Genomic DNA, 23,809 nt, shown 5'->3' with positions numbered 1-23,809 from the left:
GCCGCGCAGCGCCAATTATAGAGCGCCGCCGACGGGAGGCGGGGCCTCGTGGCGAGCGGCGACCAATAGCAGCGCAAGGGAGGCGGGGACAGCGGCGCCGGCCCCATTCATGCGCCCCGACGGGCAGCGCCTTAAAGGGACCGCAGTCTGGAAAGTGGAGTTGGGAGGGGGGACTCAGGAATGTAGGGGGGCTTCCAGGAGGTGCGGGTGCTCTCGAGGTGCGGGATACAATCAGGCACCTCCCGACCCGCCGTAGTCACTTAATGTCGGCAATGACCCCGTGGGCTCCCGGCGCTGTGTCTCTCCGCACCCCGGGGATCCCCGCACCCCCGGTTCCCCTCAGTCCAGGGCACCCTCCGCACCCCGGGACACGCAGCTCCGCGCTTCCCTCAGCCTCTCTCCCTCTTCTCCCCCTCCAGCCCTGCCGACCCCACGCGCTCACTGCAGCCCCCGGGGCCCCGTGTAGCCCCCCCCGCCCGTCCCGCCTCCCCAGACCGTTAGACGCCAGGGCCGTGACGTCACCCATTCATAAAACTCCGCGCGCTGTCAGCGCGGCGCCGCGCGGGCGGTGCCCATGGCGACGGGGGCGGAGTGGGGCGGGGGGGGCACCTGCAGCCCGGCCCGGGAACGGGACACGGCCACCCCCGTGGGAACACGGAGACACCCAGCTCGGGGCGCCGGTGAGCGGCACCTGGGGCCGGTTGGGCTGCGGCAGCCTTCGTGCGGTCTGAAGACGAAACAGAAACCCAGTCCCTGCCCTAAAGGGCTTCCGATCTAAGCGTTAATTAGCGTTAATGATCGCTACCTTAGCCCGCACCTGCAGGGAGGTGCGGTCACGGCTCCGCGGGGGCCGGGCGGCACCGAGCCGGGCGGCTGCGTGGGGACCCCCCCGGTGCAGCTGCGGCCCCTCCGGGCACCCGTGCGGGCAGCGCGGACACGTGGGCACGTAGGTGTGTGCACACATGCACGAGAGGTTCACACGCACAAAAACTCGTGGATGCACACACACGCGCACGCACGGCACACACGCACGTACGTAGATGCAGAAACGTGCATGGACAGATGCACGTGCATACGGCAGGTACGCAGCGCCCGGGCTCGGTGCACGGGGATTGCTGCGGCTGCAAGGGGCCGTGCCGTCCTGCCCTCACGGCGGGGGTTTGTTGGAGGTCAGACCCTCCCGCGTCCATCCCCGGCTCTGTGCAGAGCCGCAGCAGCCTCCTCCGGCACGCAGTGAGCCGAAGGCCTCCCCTCATCCTCCTCCTCCGCAAAGAGGGGGCAGTCCCGGAGAGCTCTGCACACGGTGGGCCTTTAACCCCATCACCTCCGGCTCTGCCCTGCCAGCCTGGCTGGGGGAGCCGCATCCCCCGGTCCCTCCATCCCTTTGCCCCCCCGCCCCCCGCCCCTCTGCTTTTGTGAGCACCTCCAGCCCTCTGTCACCGTCCCTCTGTCCCAGCGCGGTTCCCAGGGTGGGCACAGCTCCGGGGTCGCCCCCTCCATTCAGGGCCCCGCGGAGGGCCTGGTGCTGCCCGGTTCCCACCACGGCTCTCAAAGCCACTAATTAGCCCCCATCTGGCGGTGCCGGCCTGGCCGCGGCGGGGAGGCCGAGGACATTGTGCACAGGAATGCCTTTCAGCGGAGCCGGGCGCCCGCCAGCTGCGCGGCCAACAATGCGCCACGGCTGGGATGAGCCAGCCCTGAGCATCGGCCACCCCGGGTGGTGTTGTGGGGACAGAGATGGGTGTCCCGCGGCCGCCCCATCCCACAAGGCGGCTCTGAGGGACCCCCTCGGCACGTTGGGGCGCTGGGGATGCCAGCCCTGTGCCGCCGCCTTGGCCGCGGTTGGGAGCGGGAGCGCCGGTGTCTGCGGGCAAAGACGGATGGCTTCATTTCCATCTCAATTCTGGGAAAGGGGCACACGGTTCGGTAACAGCGGCCTCGGCCATATGGCGCTGGCGGGGCGCAGCCTGGCCGGGATTGTGGCTGCTTTGCACCGAGTAGGGGTTGCCCAGCAGCAGAGCACATCAAAGCCTCCGGCCGTTCCCCCCACCGCGGCACCGGAGGGACCACACAGGGCACAGCTGCACCGCCTGCGCTGTGGGGACGACGGGGACACCGCCACAGCCCCGTGGCAGCACCCGGCACTGTGCAGGGCTCCGCAGCTTGGCTGCAGTTTGGGGGGTGGGGCTTAGGATGGGCTTTGCAGCCCCCAGCCCAAGCAGCAGCAGCAGCAGCACGATGGGCTCAGGAAGGACAATGTGTCACAGTAGCACGGATTGGGATGCAGACGCATGGCTGAGCAGCACGGACCCGCATGGACACACAGACCTGCAGACAGTGGGATTCAGGCTGGGTGTCCTCCAAGCGAACGGAGGCCCCCAGCTGTGAATACACACCCCAAAACCCAGACTGGGGCTGTGCATTGCCTCCAGCTTAGCCATCCCTACACCTATACGGCTCCTCAGCACCCCACTCTACCCTGAATCGGGCTCCTGGCAGAGCAGGGCGCTGTGGAGCCCCAATCTCGCCTTGGGGCCATCAACACCCGTTATGCAGCTGGAGAAGGGCTGAGGCCTGAGAAAAGCCCCCATGCGTTCCCCTCCCGCCTTCTCCCTTCCCGTTCCCGGCTCCATCCGCTGCAGCCCAGACCAGCTGGAGCCAGGCGGCCCTTCCTGGGATTTATTCCAGCTTCCTGCCCCTCCTCGCCAGCAGGCCGGGGATGGGGCTGCTCTCTCCTGCTTCCTCTCCCTGCTCACAGCCGACGGTCGGGCGCCGGCACTCCGTGGGACCCCGGCTCTCATCAGCAGCACCCCCACAGTCGCCAGGCATCCCCGTCCCCTGGTGCTGCAGCTGGGCTGGGGGACGCTTGGACAGAGCGGATGCAGTGGGGTGCTGCATCCAGCACACATCCCCACATCCCCGCTAGGGAAGACACAAGGGTGTGAGCAGCAACCCCAGGCACCAACGCTTCTTAACTCCGTGCTTGGCATCTGAACCCCCTTTGCACCCACAGCCCACCCCGCTGGGGCACGGGGCTGAGCTGCAACCCCTGGCACAAGGAGCGGGTGCCCACGGGCATACACACAGCTTTCCAACCCCGAGCTGCACAGCTGCAGCAGGCTGGCTCTGTCCCGTCCCCCAGCTCCGCAGATGGAGGTTTCACACTGGAGCCGGAGAGTTTGCATTTCCGTGTCCTCCCCCTAAGCCGGAGGGACCCTGCGGTGAGGGGAAGGTGGCCCAGACAGAGCGGAGCCGTGCAGCCGCTGCAGGACCCAGGTGCAGCACGGGCGGGTGAGCCCGGGGCCGCCCAGGCGCCAGCTTTGCTCCCAGCTCTGCTCAGAGCTCCTTGCAGGGCCTGAACGCTTCCTTCCTCCCGGCCCTGCCCCGCTTATCGGCCGAGCAGGGCTCGGGTGACCCCGCTCTCCCCTCTCAGTGCCTTCCGCTCCCCGTGGCGCGGCCGTGGGCCCTTGGAGAGCTCCCAGCAATCTGCTGTGCTCCCACTGCCCTCAGCCCCGCAGGCAGGAGCAGAGAGCGAAGAGGCAGCAGGCAAGGCAAGGGCACAGCCTGGGCTGCAGCGTGCACCCCAACAGAGCCCCGCACACTTCAGTACCCCAAAAACCGCACAGTGATGAGCGCAAAAGCATTGTGGCACTAGGATGCCCCCGGTCAAAGCTTGGAAGGATGCAGGGCCCCATAGGACGTGGTGCCGGACCCACAGCCCTGGGCAGGGTGCTGCACCCCACGGCACAGCCCGTGTCATTTTCCACGGGACGCTGAAGGCTGCTGAAATCACATCTGGAGTCTAGACTCAGCGACTCCATGGGCCGGGCCTGTCGGCCGCACCGTGCCCAGGCCCTGCTGCACACTGTTTGCTTAGCTGGAGGTATTTAATTGGAATTAAAGTGGCCCCTCTTGTTTTTGCGGACGGGGCTGTTGGAAAAGGAGCTGTAAGTCATAGAAAACATCTGTAGGAGGCTGCGAAGGGTCATTAGATGGCAGAACGCGAGGCGCCACTTTTAGTGCTCGCAGCCGACGTGGGGAATAATAGCTCAATATGGCTTTTGTGGAGGGGCTGCCAAGCCAGAGAGCACTTTCTATTTATTCTGGCAGAGGGGACAGCTACAGAGATGCAGAATCCTTCACATGCGGGCCCTGAGGCAGCCAGGGATGACACTGCGTGCTGCGAGCTGCCCGCAGCCCTCTCCTACCCAAGGGGCTCAAACCTCCCTGCTGGGCACAGCAGCTACGGCCCTAAACCTGGGTCTGTGGCAAGAGGCCAGGGAAGGGTAGAGCACTGCAGGAGGGGAAGGTGTCTTGGGAACAGTCAGACTAGACCCCATGGGAAGAGTAAGGCTGCTGGAGGTGTCAGGATTCCCACCCGTGGCTTGCGCACCAGGTTCCAGCAGCCAAAAATCACCGCCCCGTTACCTCTCCTTCCTTTGAGATGGTTTAATATGAGAGAAAGCAAATGCACAATACAAAATTTAAAAACCGGCCTGTGGTTTGTCCCCTGCCTGCTTCGCACTCGTGGAGGAGACAAAGCAAAGGGGAGCGTGGCTGCGCGGCCCCGGGGGGCAGCGGGAGGGGTGGATATGTGGTGTACATCAATACCCCCACCTGGGCGGCTGCTCCAACACACACAACACGATGCTCTGGCACAACTGTTTCGTCTGTCGCTTGCAAAGGGTCTGGAAGGGCCCCAGCCCAGCGGCGCCAGGGCTGGTCCATGGGCAAGGTCACTTCTCTTTCTTGTCAGCTTCTGTTGTCTCCTCTTTGGAGGCCTTCGGCGCCTCCTTGGGGGTAGAGCTCTCCTCATAGCTGGGGACAGAGAGATGAGAGCAGAGTGGTTAGCAGGGTCTGACCTTCTCTGGGGATGGGTACATGTCAATACCCAGCCCAGAGCCTGGTGCACCCAGGAGCCCAGCACTGTGTGTTTGGGTTTGTCTCAGTACGGTGACTGAGGTTGGGGTGGGCTCCTACCCCTGGCCACAGGGAGATGAGTGCTGCCCCACTGCAACCACCCTCAGCCATAGGGTGGTGGGGGGCTCAGAGGGGCCAGGCCAGCTCTACAACTGGGCCCTAATGGAGGAAACCTGGGAGCACACCAGGGCAGAGATTTCAGCCTCTTTCCCTTTTCATGATTTCCCCCCCACACAAAGGAGGGGCAGCCAGCCCGGAGCAGTGAGGTGACAGCTGCTGCATGGGGAAATGGCAGAGCTGGAACAAGTCCCTACCTGGCCAGAGCGACAGACAAAGAAAGGGCACCACGTGCAATTGCTACATGGCACTAGGGCTTTGCTGCCGGCGTCGGCGGGGACAGGACAGTTTCTGCTGCATGGAATCAGCAAGGCTGGCTGGCGAGCCGGACACGGTGGGGAAGTGGGTAAGTCTTGGTGTGTGTGGCAAGATTTCAGCAGAGGACTCATAGCTGCAGGAGACAGGAAGCAGGAAGGGAAAGGGGGAAAGGACAGGATAGAAAGGAGAGGGGGGAAGAGAGAAAGAAAAAGCAGAAGAGTTTCTGAGTGAGACAGCTGCAAACCCAGCACCCTGTGCAGGAAGCACAGGATCCTATCCGTCTGCTGGTACCTCCAGGCTGGCCCAGTGCCATGCTGTGAGGGCTGAGACTCAGGGAAGAGGCAGCTCCTGCTGGCATGCATGGAACCGGACAGCTGGAGCCTGTGGGGGTACGAGAGCCTGGGTGCTGTGCTGGCAGTGAGAGCAGCACGGGGCTGTGTGGGCAGCAGACCCCACGCCTTGTGTGGGGCTGGAGAACAGAGAAGTCTTCCCACACCTGACATCTGAAGACTGCAGAGCAGATGGGAGTGGGAGGCTCAGAAGGCTGAAAGCTGTGAGCCTAGTGCCAGCCAGCTCTGCTCCACTGAGACCCCTTCTCCAGGGCTGCAGCACAGAGCCACCCGCTCTGCCTATCCTGCAGCACAGCCTGCATAGAGCCTCGCTGCCCTCTCTCAGGCACTTCATGCACAGCTGAGACTACAGGGATTGACTCAGAGGAGCTGGTGAAGTGCAAAGGTGCAGGAGAGCTACACTTGGGTGGGGGGGGGGGGGGGGGGGGGGTGGTTCCTGCAGCAGGGGCCTCTGGCTTGCAGGTAGAAGCCTTGCCACATCCTGCTCTCTCTGACAGCAACTGGAGTGACTTCAGGGGGGAGCAGGCAGTTTTGCCGCTGGTGCAGCCCGTGCTCAGTGCTCTGCGTGTCCTTATTCCCCCATAGGCAGCTGCCAGATTCCCCAAGCACCGTGCTGACCCAGGGGCCAGCCCTGCAGCTTGTCTCTCCCATGCGTTTCCTGGCACAGAGAGGAGGTGCTGCTGCGAGCGGCTGAGTCACCACACACAGGGAGAGCGGCTGCAGGATCCCAGGTGCACAGGAAGGACGATCCCAGGACACTCAGTGCCTGCAGCAGCGTCAGAAGTAAACATCAAAGCAGGGGCAGGTGCTGCAGGGCTGTGGAGCCAGCCCAGCTGACAGCCCGGTGGGAACACGCATACCTGCGTCTCCCAGGGGAGGGGAAGGAGGCCGGGGGCAGCCCTGCTCCCTGCTATGCAGCTGCTACAGCCCAGGCCCCACTCAGGCACTGTTTTCCCTCTGAGCAGGGTGGGGGCTTGCACTGGTCCCCCCCAAGCACAGGAACCCCAGCAGCCCTGGTGGGATGCTCCCTTCCCTTCTCTGCTTCAGGTGTCCTCAGGCAAGCAGCTGTGCTGGGGCCACCACAGAGCCTCAGGCACACAACAGCCGAGCACGGTGGATAAACAGCTCTCTCGCAGCCTGGGGTGGGATGTGCTCTGCCTGGGGCAAGGGGACAACATGCAGGAGACCAAAGCTGGACTGTCTGCAGTCAGTGGGAAGTGGCTAGGTAAAACTGGGGAAAAGAAGGGCTGCAGCAAAGACCCCTCTTTCTAGACCCCTTTCTCCATTTCTGCAGGCCCAGGGCTGCAAAGTGTCTCCTTTATCCAAGCAGAGAGGCTGGGATGTGCTTGAACCAGCCCTGGCTGCTCTCGCAGCTGGATCCAATTCCATTCTCCCCCACCCACGGGCCCTGGGACACAATGACCAAGTATCTCCACACCAGGTGTGCGGTCCCACCCTCCCCTGCCTGCCAGCGCATGGGAAGAGCTTGTCACCAGAGCGTAAAGCAATACCAGATGCTGCCTGCCTGTTGGTACAGCACCAAGGCTCCCACACGGCTACGAGGAGGTGGCTGGAGCCAGGGCCAGCGTGTAGAAACACAGACCTACTCCCTCCGCCTACACACATGCACTCACACACCCAGAGCATGCCCAGATGAACCCGTCCCTCCAGCTGTGCCCAGGCATGGGAACATCTGCACGCTTCATGTGCTCCAACGCCACAGGCAAAACAGCTCTGTCCCCAGCTGAGGCTCACCTGAACATTTCGGTTACTTCTCCTTTTGCCAAGGCCACAAGAAGCGGGAATCCGATGCACGCGGGGACCAGGTACAGAAGAGCAGGCTGCCAGGAAGGAAAACAATTGTGAAACCAAACCACAAATTAACCCAATCCTCAGTAGGAGGGCAGGGAATGCTGGCCTTCTCCCTCTGCACCTGTGGCATCTGTCACAGAGTGGTTAAAGCTCCAGAAAGCTGCTTCAACTGCAGCTAATTTCATCTTCTAACTTGGCCCCCACGCAGACCAGCAAAAGCACCCGCAGCGTGCATGCTCACAGAACCCCCTTTGCTATGCAGTTCAAGGCAGCTCAGCTGCAAAGAGCTCCCAAAGCACCAACCCAGATGAGTGACCCTGACTGCTTCAGCAGGGCTCAGTTCCAGAGCTCTGAGCAGGGGAATGGCGCAGGAAAAGCAAAGTCAAGAGAAGGAATGCATCTACTTTTTCCTGGCATGCTGTGGGACACTTGTGGCCAGGCTGGCGTGTCAGGCTGCATGTATCTGTGTGAGGCAGCAAAGCAGAGCTTACCTGGGCATGCTTGAAGATGTGCATGATGAATATTGTCAGGCCCAGCCCAAAGATGTAGGCCACAAAGCTGGTGTAGAAATACGTGTGCGTGTTCTTCTTTAAGCTGTAGGGAAGGGAACAGAGCACAACTTGTCTTGGGCTGGGGCTCTGGGCTGCCAGGGGCTGAAAATGAGCCAGACCAGCTATGCTGGGCATCTCCTGTCATGCTCCGTCCCTGCTCGCAGGCCAGCACAAACACTGCCATATGCACAGCCCCCAGTCCCATGACTGCAGTGTGGGCCTGGATGGGTTAACACCAATGCACGGTGGTGGGAAAGGGAAGGAGATGCATGACCCTGCTGCTGGATGGCTGCAGGGCATAGGGGTCAGGGCTGGGACCCAGGAGAGGTCCCACAGCTGCTTTCCTCTGGCAGCCCACTCCAGCACATGGTGTTTTATCACAGGCAGGCTGCAGGAGCTGGGATTCCCAGCAGGTGCAAGCAGGATGTGGGTGGAAACACCTGGAAACACTGGCACAGACTGGGAGGGTCTATGCAGCAACAACAGGAACGAGGCCACACCATAGCAGTGGCACGAAGCTGCCCGTTCCCAGCTGCTCCTGAGCTGGAGACTTTCGGTGTGGGGTAACTGCTGAAAGCTACACCCTGGTGGCAGGTGCAGCTCCCTGCGTAGGAAGGAGCTGCGTTCCCCAGCATCTGCCCAGAGGCAGTGAGCACTGCCAGGCCTTGACTGGCACCCGTGTGAGCAGCGTGTCCCAGCTGCCAGCACCTCAGCTCTTTCCCACGCTGTCTCCGCTCCCCCTCCTCTCTGCACAGCTCCTGCACTTTGGTGTGTGAGCTACTGAGGTCCCACAATGCTGCTGGCCTGGCCCCCTCCCAAGGCTTGTCCTTCTGCCCCGTGCACAGCAACGCTCACCCCAGCATTCAGGACTTATCCACACCCCAGCCCTGCTCATCTCCGCTTTTCCAAGAGCTTCCTCCTGCAACCTCCCTCTTCCAGCTGCTCTCCTACATCCCCACCTCAAGCCCCAGATGAGAGCACACGACTGTGCTCCCAGCTTCTCCTTTTCCTCTACAACAAACAGCTCACGAGGTTGCAAGATTCAACCTGCCGGGCCCCTTTCCGACCACCCACTCACCTGATGTCAAAGCGCAGCAGCAAGGCGATGAAGATCCCTGCAGGGAGAAGGGGAGAGGATGGAGCCCGACGAAAGGCTGAGCAACCCCACTGCCCCCACGCGGCCATCCCTGGGCTCACAGTGCCCTCTCGTGGCACGAGGCACAGAGACAGCACGGGGACAGCACCACACAGTGCCTGGCGGTGGTGGGACATCCATGGGGCTCTGGCACCCATGCAGCACCCAGCCCAGGTGGAAGGCTGTGGGGCTCTGGCAGGACAGAAGGCAAAGCAAGGTGAGGTGAGGAAGCCGCCTGCTCAGCTCCCAATGGCCAATTCAGATGCAATCCCGGTCGCGTCCTCCCTCTTGTGTCCTTACCTGGAATGACAATGTCTCCCAGCCCCAGCATGGCAAAGTTGTCAGCCTCCAGGCCCTTCTCCAGCAGGTCCTGAGGGAAAACCACTAAGAGCAGAGAGAGGCAGTGAAGGAGAGAATGGGCTGAGAATACTCAGCATCGCTGAGCCTGGCAAAAAAGGGACTGTAGCAGGGCAGGACCTCCAGCCCTATCCCAGGCCTCTGCAGGTACCCCCTGATCACTAGAGTGGGAAACTGAAGGAGTCAAGACCTGCCCCACACACAGGTTTCATCCACAACTCTCAGGACTGAAGCCACTGCCCACCCCTAACCCCTCAATTCACCCCTCCAGCACTGCTGTTGGGTTTAGGGTAACTGCCACCCCCGTGGAGTGTGCTGGTGAACCCAGCCAGCTAAGGACTCTGCAATCCCTCCCCACCACCTGGCTGATGCAAGGGGCTGCTGGCAGGGAGTCTTCTAGCAGCCTCTTCCTGCCTACATCTTGTCTTCCAAACCAAGTGCCTGGGGCAGAGTGGGGGGCAGAGCATGAAGCTGCTGCTCCTGCACACAGGGAACAGATACTCACGTTTTATTGGGGCCTCAAATGATTTGGCAACCGTCACCATCACGTTGGTACCAAAAACCTAAGGGAAAGCAGAGGAGTCTGAGGTGACCATGGTTGCACGGTGACAGGCACACGATTAGTGGCATGAAGCTACGGGCAGTTTTCCCACAAGCAGCACCAAAAGGATACAGACCAGTTATCCCAGCTCCTGGGGAGAAGGCACACAAAGGGAACCCATTGGGCCTGCAACACTGACCAGGCTGCATTCAGCCCCAATGAGCCAACGTGATACAACAGGTGAAAGGGTGCAGGCTGTTACCTGTGAGTAGGAGCCCTTGGCTGAGGGTCCCAACCAACAGCAGGCTGCTGCCTGCTTCAACAGGGACCAGAGCACTCGTCAGATGAGCAACATTTTGCTCCGAGGTCATTTATCAGTATTGCACTGTCAGCTTTAAATGTTGGCATCTTTTGGAGAATGGACTGTAAGCACACAGGTCAACCACCCTTACTTCTATTCCTTTCCAGCTCCCAGCCTCCAGTCTTGGCTACACCAGCACTAAGCAAATAAAGCACATGCTGGTAATGCTAGAGTTAGTGATTACTGAGAAGTATTAAAGCAAGCACTTCCCTAAGGTGCAGCATGCTCTGCATGTTGCCAAGAAGTGACAGGACTCTACAATGGGACCAGGAAAAAGCATTATATACAAGATCTCCCCAGGATTATGCAGGGACACCATATCATTGGTTGACTGAGTGATTCCTCTTCCTTCTTGAAACCCTCCTTGGATCTCACTGCAATTAAATCCGTGCCAAGATCCAAGTGCCTGTTCCCTGCAGAGGGGCACAGCAAGGGGTCCACTTTAGAGAAACTGATCTGCTGGGGGATGCTGACCTCAATGGACAGCAGCAGGAAGCAAAGAACGTGGAGCATGGTGTTTTCCAAAACACTCTGAGGATGCTCCCACCCCAAGCAGAGCACAAGGCATCGGTAAGGCTGACTGCTCCCAGTCCACAGCACTGGAGGAAGCAGCATGCAAACCAAGAAGCCGCACAGCTGACACCTCTGACACAGGCAGCACTGGCCAAGTACAAAATAAGACACAGTAGCCAGGCTTAAATAACGAGGGATTACTCAGGCAGCTGTAGCACTGCTGGACAGACCTCAAGGTATGCAAGTTTTAAGACTTTTGGAAACAGAGTAATTCAGAAAGTGGCAGCAGACAGGAAAAACTGAGGAATACAGACATTACACAGGACTCAGGAGAAAGGGATTCAGAACCATTGCAGAAAGATAAGGAAAATCTCAGAATAAAGACATTGGAGTACTGTATTGGCTGAGGGAAAATACCTGGAAGCATTCCAGTATTTAGTTCTCTGTGCAAGAGAACAGAAGGATGCTAACGAAGCTGCCACATAACAGAGCTGAGGAACTAATACAAGCAGGATCAGCGTATCCCAGAGCAGTCTCATCTGCCAGCCAGGCACAGGGCGGACCTTAGTTATAAATGCAGGTCACCAGGACGGGATGTGCTGAACACATGGGCAGCCTACAACAGCCAGGCTCCCAGATGAGATCCCTGCCCGTCCCGGTCTCTCCAAGCCAAATATTTTATAAGATACATTTGCTGATCCACATTCTGTCATCATCCCCACCACACCCTTTTGGGCTGAGGAGGTGGAAATCCTGAGTGAAAGCGTGTGTCCAGCCAGCATGCTGCCTCTGTAGAGGCACAAGGCCACACACATGCCTTCTGCCAATGGTTGCAACTTGCATCTGCCCCAGGGAACGCTCCCGTTTACCCAGAAGACGTCGTAGATGAAGAGCCCCCCAAGCAAGATGCAGCCAGTGCTGACGTTGTTCAAGTGCAGCAGCTCCACTCCATTGAGGGAAAACGCCAGCCCAAAGAGATTGTTGGCAATCCAGTGCTGAAAACAACAGGAAAAGGAGATCTGGGTTCCATGGCATGTTCCATGGTCTTGCATCCCAAACCCCAGTCTGAGCCCAGTTGCCCCCAAGGAGAGTTGAGGCTCACTTACCTTCCTCAGCAGGTACCAGACCCCTACAACACTGCTCAGGGCCAGGCATACGAGATCCTTGGTGTCAAACTCATAATTCACTATTTCTGCAATAAAACAGAGCAGTCACACTTGAGGCACTCCTGGCAGCTCTCCTTCCTGTGCAGAGTAGAGAAGGCCAAGTTCACAGCAGGGCACCAACACAGACCACAGTGCTCCAACCCCAAAAGAGGTGACGCTCTCTCTGCACACAACCACACCCACAGTCACCACATCCAACCTGCACACAAGCATGCAGCCTGCACTGGCAAGCCCAGACCTTCTTTCAGACTCTGCCACATGGACAGCATCTGTGATGCTTCTGTCAGTAAGGAAATTGGATTCAGGCACTCTCCTATGGTAGATCTTCTCACTCTTCCTGCACCCAGTTAACTCCTGCTGGTATCAGTAGAAGTATTCCTTTACCAATAAAGCTACTGGGCAGACACCAAATCAGTCTACCAGTGCAGAGACTTGAGTCAGATTAGTGGAAGCAGCACTGCAGTCAGTACTACATTACCCAACAAGCTTAAAATGCAGTGCATTTAACATCAGCTCCCCTCTGTAACACTGTTTCTGGGGCTTCCCTGCCAGCCAGAGGTAATCAACAGGGAGAGTGCCAGCCAGTGTAAGATGATGCACATGTCCGTGCAGAGCTGGCAGGGCTTACAGTAGGACACACAAGGCACAGTAAGGAGCAAGAGGCAAGTCTCTGAGGTTGTTTCAAAGGGCGGCATGTTGAAACAAGTGAGCAAGAAATAGAAACAGACTGGCAAACTAGCATACCTTCCTTACTCTCCCCGGAGCCCTGGGTGAAGAGGAGCTGGTACTGTTTGTTGGGGAAATTTGCAGGGAAGAATCTGTTCATCATGGGGCTGAAACGAGAGTTGGAGAAAAGGAAACTCCTATAGAAACCCCACACAGGGCCCTGCCTTCACCTCTGCATGACAGCATTGCGGCATGAAGCGTCAGCTTCCCAGCAGGACAAGGAAGTCCCAAGTTTTGCCACGTCAGGGACTAGCGTAAGCCCTGGCTTGTCACTAACCAGGGGAGCTCATCCTCCCCAGAGGTCTGATTTGCCTGCATGTGGTTGTCCTCAGAAACACTCTAAGGAAATAGGCACAAGGCATCACATGCAGGAAGCAAGAACTCGTCCTTGGTGTGCACGCACTGGAGACAAACAGTCCCCAGGCAGTGTACAGGTCTGCTCACCCAGAACTGACTATGCCACTAGAAGACAGCTCTGCTACTGAGCTGAGAGCAAAGATTAAGCCTGAGCAGAACAGCAACACTGCTCTAGGGAAAGCATCTGGTCCCCAGCATCCCACAGCTCAGGAAACAGATTTTAGTTTATCTGTGACTGAAACAGCATGAGGTTTCAGCACTTTGCACCAAAAACTACTGCAAGACACCAAGGATGGTGCCACAAGATCCAGCTGGTGGTTTCAACTGTTCCAGAAAAGGGAACAAGGGTGTTGAGGAGCTCTGCCCTCCACAGAGCAGTGAGGACAGCGTCAGGCCAGAGCAGCTCCTTGGGGTGTGATGTTGGTAGGACCCACACCTCCAGGAGCTCAAGGCAGGTGGGACTCATGAGCATTTGGGATGACCTGGATCCCCTAGGAAGGGCTCACAGCACACCCAGGACCTGCCTCCCCAAAAAGCCGTCCAGATCCACCAGGAGAAAACAGGCAGCAAGCCAGGACTTGGCTCTGCCACAAAGCACCAATGCTCCAGAACATCCAAATCAGCCCAACACCCCACAGCCTCGTGGCTGCACCCTACCTGATGGTGTGGGACAGGGCGAGGATCCCCAGCACAAAGAAATACATAGAAAGCAGAAGATTGATGTACTCTTGAGAGAATATCTGCAAGACAAAACCACAGAGAGGTTACAACTGCATTCTCCCAGCATGAAGCATAAGAAAGTGCTTAATGAGGTAACTGGCGGCCGCTCTGTCCGTGCCTCAGGGAAACAGGAAGAAGAGTTGGAATAACCCAAATTCTTGCATTGCTGATATAAAATAAACTGGAAAGAGCAAAACAAGCACAACAGGCCTGTGAGTCGTTACACGCTTATGAGCCACTCAGTTAAAAAAAAATAACTCCTGTGCTGCAGAAAGGAGGGCAGAGCCTTCCCACTGCATCCCCACAGGGCAGCTGGAGCAGAGTGAGGCAGCGTGCCACTCCCAGGGCAGCACTGCCTTTCCTGCCCCACAGCAACCGAGTGCGCCCTGCCCCACTTTAGCAGGGTATTATTAGATCTCCTGCCCTCCAACACACACACTGCCTTTCCTCAGGATCACACCCCTAATTCAGACTGTGCTAAAGACTGTGTGTTCTCATAGGAGGAAGAACGCTGGAGCACCAGAGCTTAGGGCAGGATGCAAATATTAAACGGAAAAACCACAGACCACGTAGTGACTTCCACAGTGTCACACTACACATTCAGTGTGCCCTTTCCTGGTGCCCACAGAGGATCCTTGCAAAGGCCAGAAGGGCCTGTGGATCTGGGGGCTGCTTTATTACCCCACCATCAGCAGAAGCTTGGCTAATACTCTGCTTTACTGCCACTGGCCTAAAGGAGGAGCTAGCATGAGCAGGAAACCAGAGGTGCTTGAAGTCAAGGCACCTTTTCCACACGGCCTAAAGCACCTGCTGCTGGTATTGCTTCTGTGACTCAAGAACTCATTAATTCAGCTTGCTGGAACTGCACATCTAAGAGGCTTCATCTGGACACACGTGGCCTTGTTCATGAGCTCATCTTCACCAACAATTAGCCAGGGCCACAGCTGAGATGTCTTCAGAAGCACAGCAAGGAACACAACAGACAGCAGCATTTGCAATTCAGAAGTCTTTGGCCCCCTCCAGTTTTGGTTTGTGCACCTCCAGATCACCCAAGGAGGCAGAAAGAGCCCAGGGGTGAGCTCAACTCTCAGCAGCTCTGAATTACCCAAAAGCTACGCAGCCTGGGGAGAACTCCTGAGAACAGTCACAGCACGGAGGAGGCAGGCAGCGTGTTCATGGCACATCAACACTGTTTGCTCACTTACTTTAAAGAAGAGGTAGAGGCCCAGAAGGGTGCAACTGGCAACAATGGGAAAACGAGCAGCATCTCGGCTGGTAATGGTCTCCGGCATCTCTGAGGAGTTCTGAGGAAGGAAGGAGAGGACAGAAGCGGATTACCTGGTGGCCCATGCTCTGCCTTTGTACCTGAGCAGACAGTCAGGGGCTCTCAGGGCTCCACGGCAGCACTGCAACTGGCTCCCAGCCATCCCCAGGGCTGCGACTGGGTCACAGGCAGAGCCCAAGATGGAAGAAAGCAGACCTGCCTGCATTTGCCCTTCCAAAGGCTGTCACAATTCACTGTATTTTCCATCATAAGGGAGAAACCGTGCCTCCCACACTGACGCTTTTCCTTTTTTGCTTAGAGCAACGCTGTGCACCTCGCTGCTCATGCCTGGCCATTCCCACAGCCTCCCCATCTGCGCACACCATATGTTGCTCACCCTCTGAACGCTGTTTCTCTCCAATCACCTTCTCGTTCCTCACCTCACTTCTGGGCCACTCCTCGTGCTCAGAAGACCCAGATTCCTCAGAGCGCTTCAGTTTCTGAAACAGCTCTGCACCAACACAGCCAATCCCCCCTGAGCCACTTCCCAACAGAGACCCTCAGCACTGGGCAGGGCGATTGCCTCCCCAGCTCTTTTCCCATCACAGAAGGCACAGGGGCTGTGCTCTCGGTGCTCAGGGCTGGAATCTCGGGCAGCAAACACCCCTGTCCGTTGCTGCCCAAAGCAACGTTGGCAGGAGCCGCCGTGCAAAGCGACTGCAAAAGAACAGCAGCGTGGCCAAGGCACAGCTGCTGCCCAAGGAGACACCGCTCCCTGCGGTGTGCAGGACGAGAAACCCCCACGGAACCACAGCCATTCCCTGCTGCCGACCTCCTGCGGGCAGCTTCACTGCCCGGACCGTAAGAACAGCTGACACCATTAAACGAAGGCACAGCGGCAGAAACGGGGGCTCAAAGCAACAGCTCAGAGCAGCCTGTGCGCGTTCCCCTGGAGGCGGGGGCTCAGCTGCCGAGCTCCGAGCACCAGGGGCGGGACACGAACCCCAGGGTCGGAGCCCCGGGCCCACCCGGGGCCGGGCAGGGCGGCGGTGAGCAGCGGGAGGTTCCCCCGCGAGGCGGGGCGGGGACAGCCGCGCGCCAGGGGAGCTCCGGGGCCCAGCAAAGCCGGCGCGGGGCGGGAGGCTGTGAGGGGGCCGCGTTCCCGGGGGCGGGAGGCCCGGGGGTACCTTGCTCTTGGCGCAGCTGACGGAGCGCAGAGCCCCGAAGAAGATGGGCAGCAGCGCCATGAGGACGAGGCTGCCGTAGGCCAGGGCAATGCCCTCGGGAGTGGCGGGAGGCCGGGCGCTGGCGGCGGGCACAGCTTGAGGCCCGGCGCTGCCGTTCTGCGCCTCCGCCATGGCGCCTGCTCCCGCCGCGCGCCAGGGACACGTCCCCCCTACCGGCCGGAAGTGCGTCACACGGCGCCGCGCGTCAGCGCCCGGCAACAGGGGGCGCGTTGCTAGGAGACCGAGCGCTGCCCCCCCCACAGTACGGGCCTGGGCCGGGCCCGGCGCTCCTGCTTTCCCCCTCCAGGCCCCGCCTTCCACCTTCGGGCCCGACTCCGAGCCTGCAGCCCCCCAGGGAGGGCCAAAAGCCCCTCCCCAGTACCGTGGCCGTCCCCTTCTCCCCGCCCTGCTAGGAGCAGCTGTGCAGCACGGATCCATCCACCCTGGTGCTGCTCCCCCGGTCTTGGGGGGCGCACGGGGCAGCACGGCGGGGGGCTGCGGTGCAGCGTGGGGTGTGCAGGCAGAGGGTTTGCCTCCTGCTTGAGGAGGTACAGCGCAGAGGCTGTGAAAGAGACAGCTGCGGGCCGAAGGGATGGAGAGGAAGGGGAGGGATGTGAGGTGGTTGGATGCTGCAGGGCCTGGGGGATCCCTGGCAGGAGGAGCGGGTCGCCCTGAGGTTGGCGGGATGGAGGATTTCAATCCGATGATCCCCGTGGATCCCTTCCAACCCGGGATACCCGATGGCTGCCGATCCCATGGCACGAGGTTGGTCCCGCTGACGGATTGCAGCGCTGGGACGCTGCGCTGTGTCAGCTCGGACATGTTTACCCCACTGCGACGGTCTGTGCTGACATTCTGCCTGAGAGGGGAACACGGCGGCGGCTGCCTAAGTATGGACAGCATTTTCTGAAGGGAGACAGGGGATGGGACGCAGGACAGAGCTGAGCCCGTACCACGTGTGAGCCAGGTCCGGCAGTGCCGAGCTTCTCCTCCAGCCCTGGGCTGGCTGTGTGCTCTGCCCTGCTGCCCCGTCCCCTGCACACCCTCAGCCCACCTGTGGCTGCACTCAGCAAATAACCTCTCTTACAGAAATGCCTTGTCAGTGGAAGCAGACTTCCTGTGCTGCTGGACAACGGCCAGAGCTCTGATGGAAAACTGGCCAAAATGTGTGTTTTCCTTGTGAATATTCCCTCCCTCTGAGCTGCTGGCAGCCCGGCCATGTCACCGAACCACCTCCTCGTCCTCAGTGTCATCACGTCCTCCTATCCATGGCTGGGATGTCCCACGGTCCCTGGTGCTGCCCTCACCCATCACCGCAGCCCTGGCTTGGCAGCTTCTTGCTCTGAGCCTCAGGCCTGGTAAAGGTGGCTTTATCTGGCTGCATCCTTTCCATCTCGCAGCAAAGCCCAAAAAGCAAAGAGTTGTTATACAGCAGAGGTCGGCAGGAGCTGCCCCTGCCTTTCAGAAGGAGGAGACCCTCTGCTGCCAGCAGGGAAATCTCTTATGTCCTGTTGTGGATAAGAATGATTCACCCAGCGTAAACCAGCACTGCACCCTGGTGAGGGGTGAAATCAGCCTCCCGAACGTGTGGTGTATCCTCTGTGATGCTGCTGTGGTCCCACCACATCCCCTCCCCAGGGTCTGGTTTGGGGTTCACAGGTGTCAGTGAGAGCCCCAACAGCTCTGCTGGCTCCGAAGACTGGCGCAGAGCCGAACCACGGGTGGGGAGCAGAGCACAGCAGGGACAAAAGGCATGTGCTACATTCTTTTTTTCATTTTCTTCTTTTTTTTCCCGATATTTTTCTCTTTCAAAAAGAAAAAAATCTATTTCAGGACCTGGGGTGATCCATGGTTTTGTATTTCAGGCAGCGGGTGGATGAAAAGCCCTCTTGGGAGCACCGATGTGCCTTTCTCTGGGGCTGGCCTTCTGCCTGGACTCTGTCCTCATGGTGTCACCAGTTCTCCCACAAAGAAAAGGGACAGGCAGTGAGGTTGGCAGCATGCAGCATCCCACCCTATGGCACGGCACAGCGAGGACAGCCAGACCCCAGGTGACCGTAACCCAGCCTCAAATGATGTCTCTGGGTGCCCACTCACTCCCAAATCAGTGCCCACACGCACTGGTGTTTCACTGGGTCCTGTTTCTCACAGGCCTGTGCCCTGTGACCAGGCTGCCAAACTTTCTGCATGTTCCTTTTTGCAGGAAAACCTCTGCTTGTGCTCTCAGGACAGGCTGCAAGTGTGGGGAGAGCCCGGAACGAAGGCCACGGGGCTGCTATCCACTCCTGTCCCTCCAGCGCGTGCTGTTAGACCAGCACCCAAAATAGCAGCAGAAATGCTAACACTCTTGCGTATTCCACTGCTGAGTCTTTTATCAAAAAAACCTTCAAAAGACCTTTACAGCCCTTCTCCAAAGCGGCCCAGCGGGTGTGAAGTTCCACTGCAGATTCCCCAGCTCCCCGCTGGGTGCCCTTGCTCTGGCACTGGGTCGGGGTCTCAGAGCTATAGTGGGGTCCGTCCGAGGGACTGCTCCCCAGCCAGTGGCCATGGGTCTTTCCTGCAGTTCTGGCTGGGAAAGCAGAGGGACTTCCCAGTGGGGCCTGAGGGCAGGACCTGCTCTGTGGTGCAGGGAAGTGGCCGCCCTCCTCCTCTGTGCTTTTCTTGGCTGCTCCCCATGAGAAGATGTGCTGCGGAGCAGCGAGCCAGCCTTAATTCACTGAGTGGGCTATGGCCTTGTTCCTTGGGGTGCCAATAAGTGGGGACGCTAGGGAGGAAACTGCCCTGAGTGCAGGGCCTTGGTCCTAAAACATCAGAGGTGGCAGAGCCTCCTCCGGCACATGGGAGAGTTTGGCAGGAGGGTGGTTGCTGGGCGCTGGCTACCCCATGTATCCTAGGGCTGGGGACTGGCACAGGAGCTGCCCTGCCTGCAGGCTGGCAACCCACCACAGCAGTGTGCCACCAGTAGAGTCCCTCATCCCAGAAAGGCACACGCTAGAATTGATGGCACTGCCGGGTGGTAATGGAGGGAAGGCACTCGGGAGCAGCTGGGACAGGGGGAGATTGCACTGGGGACAGTGGCTGTGCAGGGCTGGATGGTACTGGAATGTGGCAATCCCAAGAGCACTTCTTAGTGCTGCCAAGCCCTGGCTATACCTGGCCCAGGTGAGACCCCAGCTGGGGGACATAGGCAGCCCCTGTCCCCCAGCAGCACCTCCTCACTCTGTCCTTCCCCAGCGCCTCGCTGCAGCCCCCCCCGGCCTCTCCTCCCACCCTACAGCACAGCCACATTTTTCTGGGTTTGAGCTCATTCTTTCCACTCCCCTCGCTGCTGGCTGCCAACTTTCCATCCTGCTGCCCCCCCCCTCTCCCCCCCCATCGCCTCCCGCCGCAGGGAAGCATTGGCCACAGCTGCAGGACAGACTCGCAGCATCATGTCCAGCAGCACCAGGAACTGGGGCATGGAGCAGCACCCAGAACCAAAGCAGCAACAAGGAGAGAGCAGCAACTCTGCAAACACCGACAGGCTGGGGAGCGCCGAGTGATGCGGGAGAGTCCAGCTTTCAACAGAGATGGGAAAACGTCCCCTTGGGCCCTTCTTGGCTGCACGATGCTGGCTGCTGGTGGCTCCCCATGCTCAGGATGCGGAGCAAATGGAAACTCCTGACCTGCGCAGGGCAGGAGGGCACCGTGGAGCCTCCCTGGCACTGGGCCCAGGCCTGCCGAGCAAGCTCCCCTGCCACATCCCAGCCACTCGCCGGCAGTGCTGCCTAAAAACAACTGTCAGAGCCCACACTGCCCCGGTGTCACCTTCCTGTGTGCCTGGGGTCACTTGCTGCTCGCTGCAGCCCGGCACGTCCTTCCCTGCTGCCGCTGCCCCTTTCCAGGGCACGCAGGGCCTGGCTCCTGGCCCAGGCTGTGTCTCCCAGGGGGGTACCAAATCCTGCACAGAGGCTTTAAATCTGTACCATAGCAACTGGAGGTGGTGCCGAGCCCTTCTCTGAGGACTTTCTGGGAAGAAAGAGGTGCAGAGGGCTTCTGCCATTGCAGGGGATGATGCTGTGACTGCTGGGTAAGGAATGGAGGCTTCAGCCAAGGGTAGCTAAAGAAACATGGTCAGAGGCTAAGGCTGCTCCTGCCCTGGGGTGTTCAGGATGAAGAAGCTGAAGCTCATGCAGTCTGGCTGCAGCAGAATCTCTGCCCCGGCCAAGGAACCTGGCTCCCCATGGCAGGGACCCAGCAGAGACCACCATGTCCCAGATGTGGTTTATTCTGCAGATCGAAGGGTTTCCCCATTGTACCGGTACAGAGACAGCAGAAAAACCTCAGGCAATGCTGGTTCCAGGGAGACATGGCATGAAGCTCTGGCACGGAGGGGCTAGGGGTGCCAGATGATGTTGCCAGAGCTCCCCCAGCCCCTCTCCCTGCCAGGCTCCTGTCCTTGAGGAGGGCACTCACTGCTCCCTGCTGCCCTGTGAAGGATGGGAGCCACGAGCAGCACCAGCCTCACTGCTGGCAGCCCTGCAGGGCCGCAGCTTCATCTCCAGCCCCCCAGGAGCCGGGCAGCCACTCTGATACCCACCCCACACATGCAGCTCAGGGGACCCAGCCCCCTTCATCCCCCCTTCCGGAGGAGAAGCAGCCAGATCCAGCGTACCCTGCGTGTCCCTCAGCAGCTCCATGTCCTCAGCATCGCACCGGCCCCATTTGTGCTCTGCTGGCACCACGCTGCTGCTGACCATGCTGATGGCAGAGGGCAGTCCCCAGCCTCCAAGTCCAGTGGGATGGGCTCGTGGCGGCTCTCAGAGCACGGAAAGGTCGTGGCACGACTTGGAGCGGGCTTTGAGGGCCACCTTGCTGCTGTTCCTGGCCACCATCCTGTCGAGGAAGCGCCGGGCCCTCTTGGTGAGGCTCTCCTTGCGCCGGTGGCTGGACGCAGACTCTTTGCCCTCACGGCGCAGGCGCAGCTGCCGCACCACCCCCTCGAAGAGCTCATCCACGTTATGCTGCAAGGCTGCCGACGTCTCGATGAACTTGCAGTCAAAAACCACAGCGCAGGCACGGCCCTCTGCAAAGGGGGGGGGTGGTTAGAGAGGGCGTATGGCCCTGCTGGCACCCTCTGTACTGAGGGATGTAGCAGGAGCCGTAGCATGGGACATGGGGACAGACACGGACACGCTCACCTTCGATGGAGACCTCGCGGCAGCGCACCAGGTCAGATTTGTTCCCCACTAGGATAATGGGGATGTCCTCAGCCTGCCGCGCGCGGCGCAGATGGATACGCAGCTCCGAGGCGCTCTCAAAGCTGCTGCGGTCCGTGATGGAGTAGACGATGACGTAGGCATTGCCCACCTGCAGGCACTGACTGCGGCGCCAGCTCTCCTCGCCCTGCCAGCACATGGGAAATGAAACATCACTGCACTGCAAGGGCTGGTGGCATCCCCTGTGGCTCCTGGGTTTGACCCGGCACAGTGCCGGGGATCTGCCAGCATGCCCCACCAGCACCCGCACCGTGGGCAGCACAGGCATTGCTCCATCAGTAAAACACAGCTCCTGGTTCTGGGGCATGTTTCACTTCCCTCCTTTATCAGCAACAAATTGGGGCTGTGGGCACAGCCTGGGGACAGAGCCACTCCCAAAGCTGCTTTTGGCCACGCAGTGCCAGTGTGGTGGGCACAGCATCGCGAGCCACGCAACGCTCCCAGCTGGGCAAAGTGGGATTAAGCAACCGTGGAAATAGAGGGCTGTTCGCAGGGTAATGCAGTGCCGCAGCACCTCTGGACAGCACGGGCATTTGCACAAAATGCAGCCCCAGCCCATAGTGTTGCTGTGGCTGTGTGCAGCCTGGGTGCCAGCTCCATCCTTGTTCCCAGGGACCCACCGTGACACTCATGGAACCCCAGCACAGCCATGGGGGAGGGCGGCACGGGGCGGGGGGGGGGGAAGCAGCGATGCTGGATTTCTGGCAGAAAGAAGCCTCCACTGCATGGGACAGAGGGAGTGCCCCACGCCAAGCTCTTGGGGCCACAGCTCTGCTGAGAGCACGTGCCCTGGCTGCCAGCACTGCCTCACGTGGATTTGCTTGTTTTAGACCCGCTCCCAAGCCACTGGCTCGCATCACGCTCTGTCCTGCAGCCCCTTTGTCCCCTGCGCAAGGGACACCCACATGGGGTGAGGGACACCCACACGGCTCCTGCCATGCAAGGCTGCTCCTGCACTGACAGGGCCTTGCTGTGGGAGCCCCATCAGAGAGGCTGAGGACACGCACCTCTCAGCCTCCAGCATAGCAAGCAAAGAACGTCGGAGAGGCTGCCCCAGGCCAGAAGTCTGACCTCGGGATTCATCGTCCCTCAGCACCCCCAGCCCTGAAGGCAGCTGGGGCTCCTGCAGCACCCAGCCCGGGCTCACAGCCCCACGTACCCTCCGCTCCGGCTCCCAGGTGTCCAACACCAGCAGCGTGGTCTCCTCGCCATCCACCAACAGCGTGCGTTCATAGGCAGCTTCTGCAAGACACCAGGACAGCTCGGTTGGTGCAGCTGAGACCCAGCGTCGGTCTCCTCTCCCCAGCATGCTCCTTTCCACATTGCTAACGACTTCGTCCAAGCACGAGGTGCACGTTGCACCTGAACACACCCCACTACCTCCTCCCGGCCCCGCAGGGGGTGACGCTGCTGCAGAAAGCCCCTGCCCGCCACGCAGCACCCACCTCCGTGCTGCTCCAGCAGGTCCCGCTCCTGGATGCCAGCGAAGGCGTTGGCCAGGCTGGTCTTGCCCACGCCGGGGTCTCCCAGCAGCACCACGCGGTGCTCCCAGCAGCTGGAAGAGGCCGAGGACTCGGAGGACCAACTGCCCCGCGGTGCTGCGGCTCTGGCAGCCGGTTCGGACGAGGACTGCCCGAGCTGGGGGTGGCCGAGCTGAGCCCGAGGCGCGGCCCCCGGTACCCGCGGCAGAGGGGTGCTGGCCCTCCTCCGCAGTGGGCTTTTGCTCCCGGGCTGCGTGTTGAGGGTCATCTGGGGCTCGGCGGGCAGCGGGGCTCGGAGAGGCGGCCCCGATGGGACGCGGTTCCCTGCAGCCCCCCGGCCTCGCAGCACCGAGGCCACGAGCACTGCCCCGCCGGTCCCGCTCCGAGCGGCTGAAACTCTCCCCCGACCGGGCTGACGTCCGCCGCCCAGCCCCGGAGCCGCGAGGCTTTAAAGCCCGGGAGGTGGAGCCCCCCGCCGCTGCCGGTCCCTCCCTCGCTCCCCTGCCCGATCTCCCCCGCCCGTCCGCAGCGGCCCCCGCCGCCCGGCTCCGCGCACCCCCGGGGCTCCGTCCGGTCCCCGAGGCTCCCGCGGGGCTCCCGGTGCCCCCGGTATGGGGCTGGGCGAGATTCCCCTCCCAGGGCTCCCCGGGAGGCCGCTCCCGTCCCGTCCCGGGGTGCCGTCGCTGGAGTATGGCC

General features: G+C 60.3%; 2 protein-coding genes and 1 long non-coding RNA gene across 5 annotated transcripts; 1 reads left to right on the top strand and 2 right to left on the bottom strand.

The window, feature by feature from the left end:
- Positions 1-4,434: 4,434 nt before the first annotated feature.
- On the bottom strand, positions 4,435-16,529 carry HM13 (histocompatibility minor 13). 3 transcript variants are annotated; one of them, XM_003642489.6, is made up of 12 exons: positions 16,336-16,529; positions 15,090-15,188; positions 13,822-13,904; positions 12,826-12,914; positions 12,022-12,107; positions 11,785-11,910; positions 10,006-10,063; positions 9,444-9,527; positions 9,087-9,123; positions 7,949-8,051; positions 7,401-7,486; positions 4,435-4,818 (listed from the first exon to the last, which is right to left on the bottom strand). In XM_003642489.6, exons 1-12 carry the CDS (start codon positions 16,504-16,506, stop codon positions 4,737-4,739), a joined length of 1,104 nt encoding a protein of 367 aa, XP_003642537.3. In that variant the 5' UTR covers positions 16,507-16,529; the 3' UTR covers positions 4,435-4,736. The 3 variants fall into 3 exon arrangements, with proteins under 3 accessions (XP_003642537.3, XP_046758995.1, XP_040506917.1); XM_046903039.1 differs by lacking the exon at positions 16,336-16,529 and adding an exon at positions 15,369-16,288; XM_040650983.2 differs by lacking the exon at positions 4,435-4,818 and adding an exon at positions 5,235-5,428.
- Positions 16,530-18,240: 1,711 nt separating this feature from the next.
- LOC101748448 lies at positions 18,241-18,721 on the top strand. Its single transcript, XR_001469572.4, has 2 exons — positions 18,241-18,425; positions 18,578-18,721. It is a non-coding gene; the product is annotated as an uncharacterized LOC101748448 (long non-coding RNA).
- Positions 18,722-20,625: 1,904 nt separating this feature from the next.
- Positions 20,626-23,541, bottom strand: REM1 (RRAD and GEM like GTPase 1). Its single transcript, XM_015296468.4, has 4 exons — positions 23,078-23,541; positions 22,792-22,874; positions 21,555-21,759; positions 20,626-21,439 (listed from the first exon to the last, which is right to left on the bottom strand). The coding sequence occupies exons 1-4, from the start codon at positions 23,379-23,381 to the stop codon at positions 21,174-21,176; spliced, it is 858 nt and encodes a 285-aa protein (XP_015151954.1). The 5' UTR covers positions 23,382-23,541; the 3' UTR covers positions 20,626-21,173.
- Positions 23,542-23,809: the final 268 nt, after the last annotated feature.

This window comes from Gallus gallus, chromosome 20, assembly GCF_016699485.2.
Source record: "Gallus gallus isolate bGalGal1 chromosome 20, bGalGal1.mat.broiler.GRCg7b, whole genome shotgun sequence".
NCBI classification, from domain to species: Eukaryota; Metazoa; Chordata; class Aves; order Galliformes; family Phasianidae; genus Gallus; species Gallus gallus.
This window is presented reverse-complemented; position numbering and strand designations above follow the sequence as displayed.

Excerpts from the sequence above, each read along its gene's own strand:
- HM13 (XM_040650983.2), bottom strand. The coding sequence starts at position 16,506 with ATGGCGGAGGCGCAGAACGGCAGCGCCGGGCCTCAAGCTGTGCCCGCC. Across the intron at positions 13,905-15,089 it reads GCCTCTACCTCTTCTTTAAA|ATATTCTCTCAAGAGTACAT; the intron begins GTAAGTGAGCAA and ends TTTGTCTTGCAG. Across the intron at positions 5,429-7,400 it reads GAAGTAACCGAAATGTTCAG|CTATGAGTCCTCTGCTGAAA; the intron begins GTGAGCCTCAGC and ends TGTCTCCTGCAG.
- REM1 (XM_015296468.4), bottom strand. The coding sequence starts at position 23,381 with ATGACCCTCAACACGCAGCCCGGGAGCAAAAGCCCACTGCGGAGGAGG. Across the intron at positions 21,760-22,791 it reads CCTGGGAGCCGGAGCGGAGG|GGCGAGGAGAGCTGGCGCCG; the intron begins GTACGTGGGGCT and ends ATGTGCTGGCAG. Across the intron at positions 21,440-21,554 it reads CCGCGAGGTCTCCATCGAAG|AGGGCCGTGCCTGCGCTGTG; the intron begins GTGAGCGTGTCC and ends CCCCCTTTGCAG.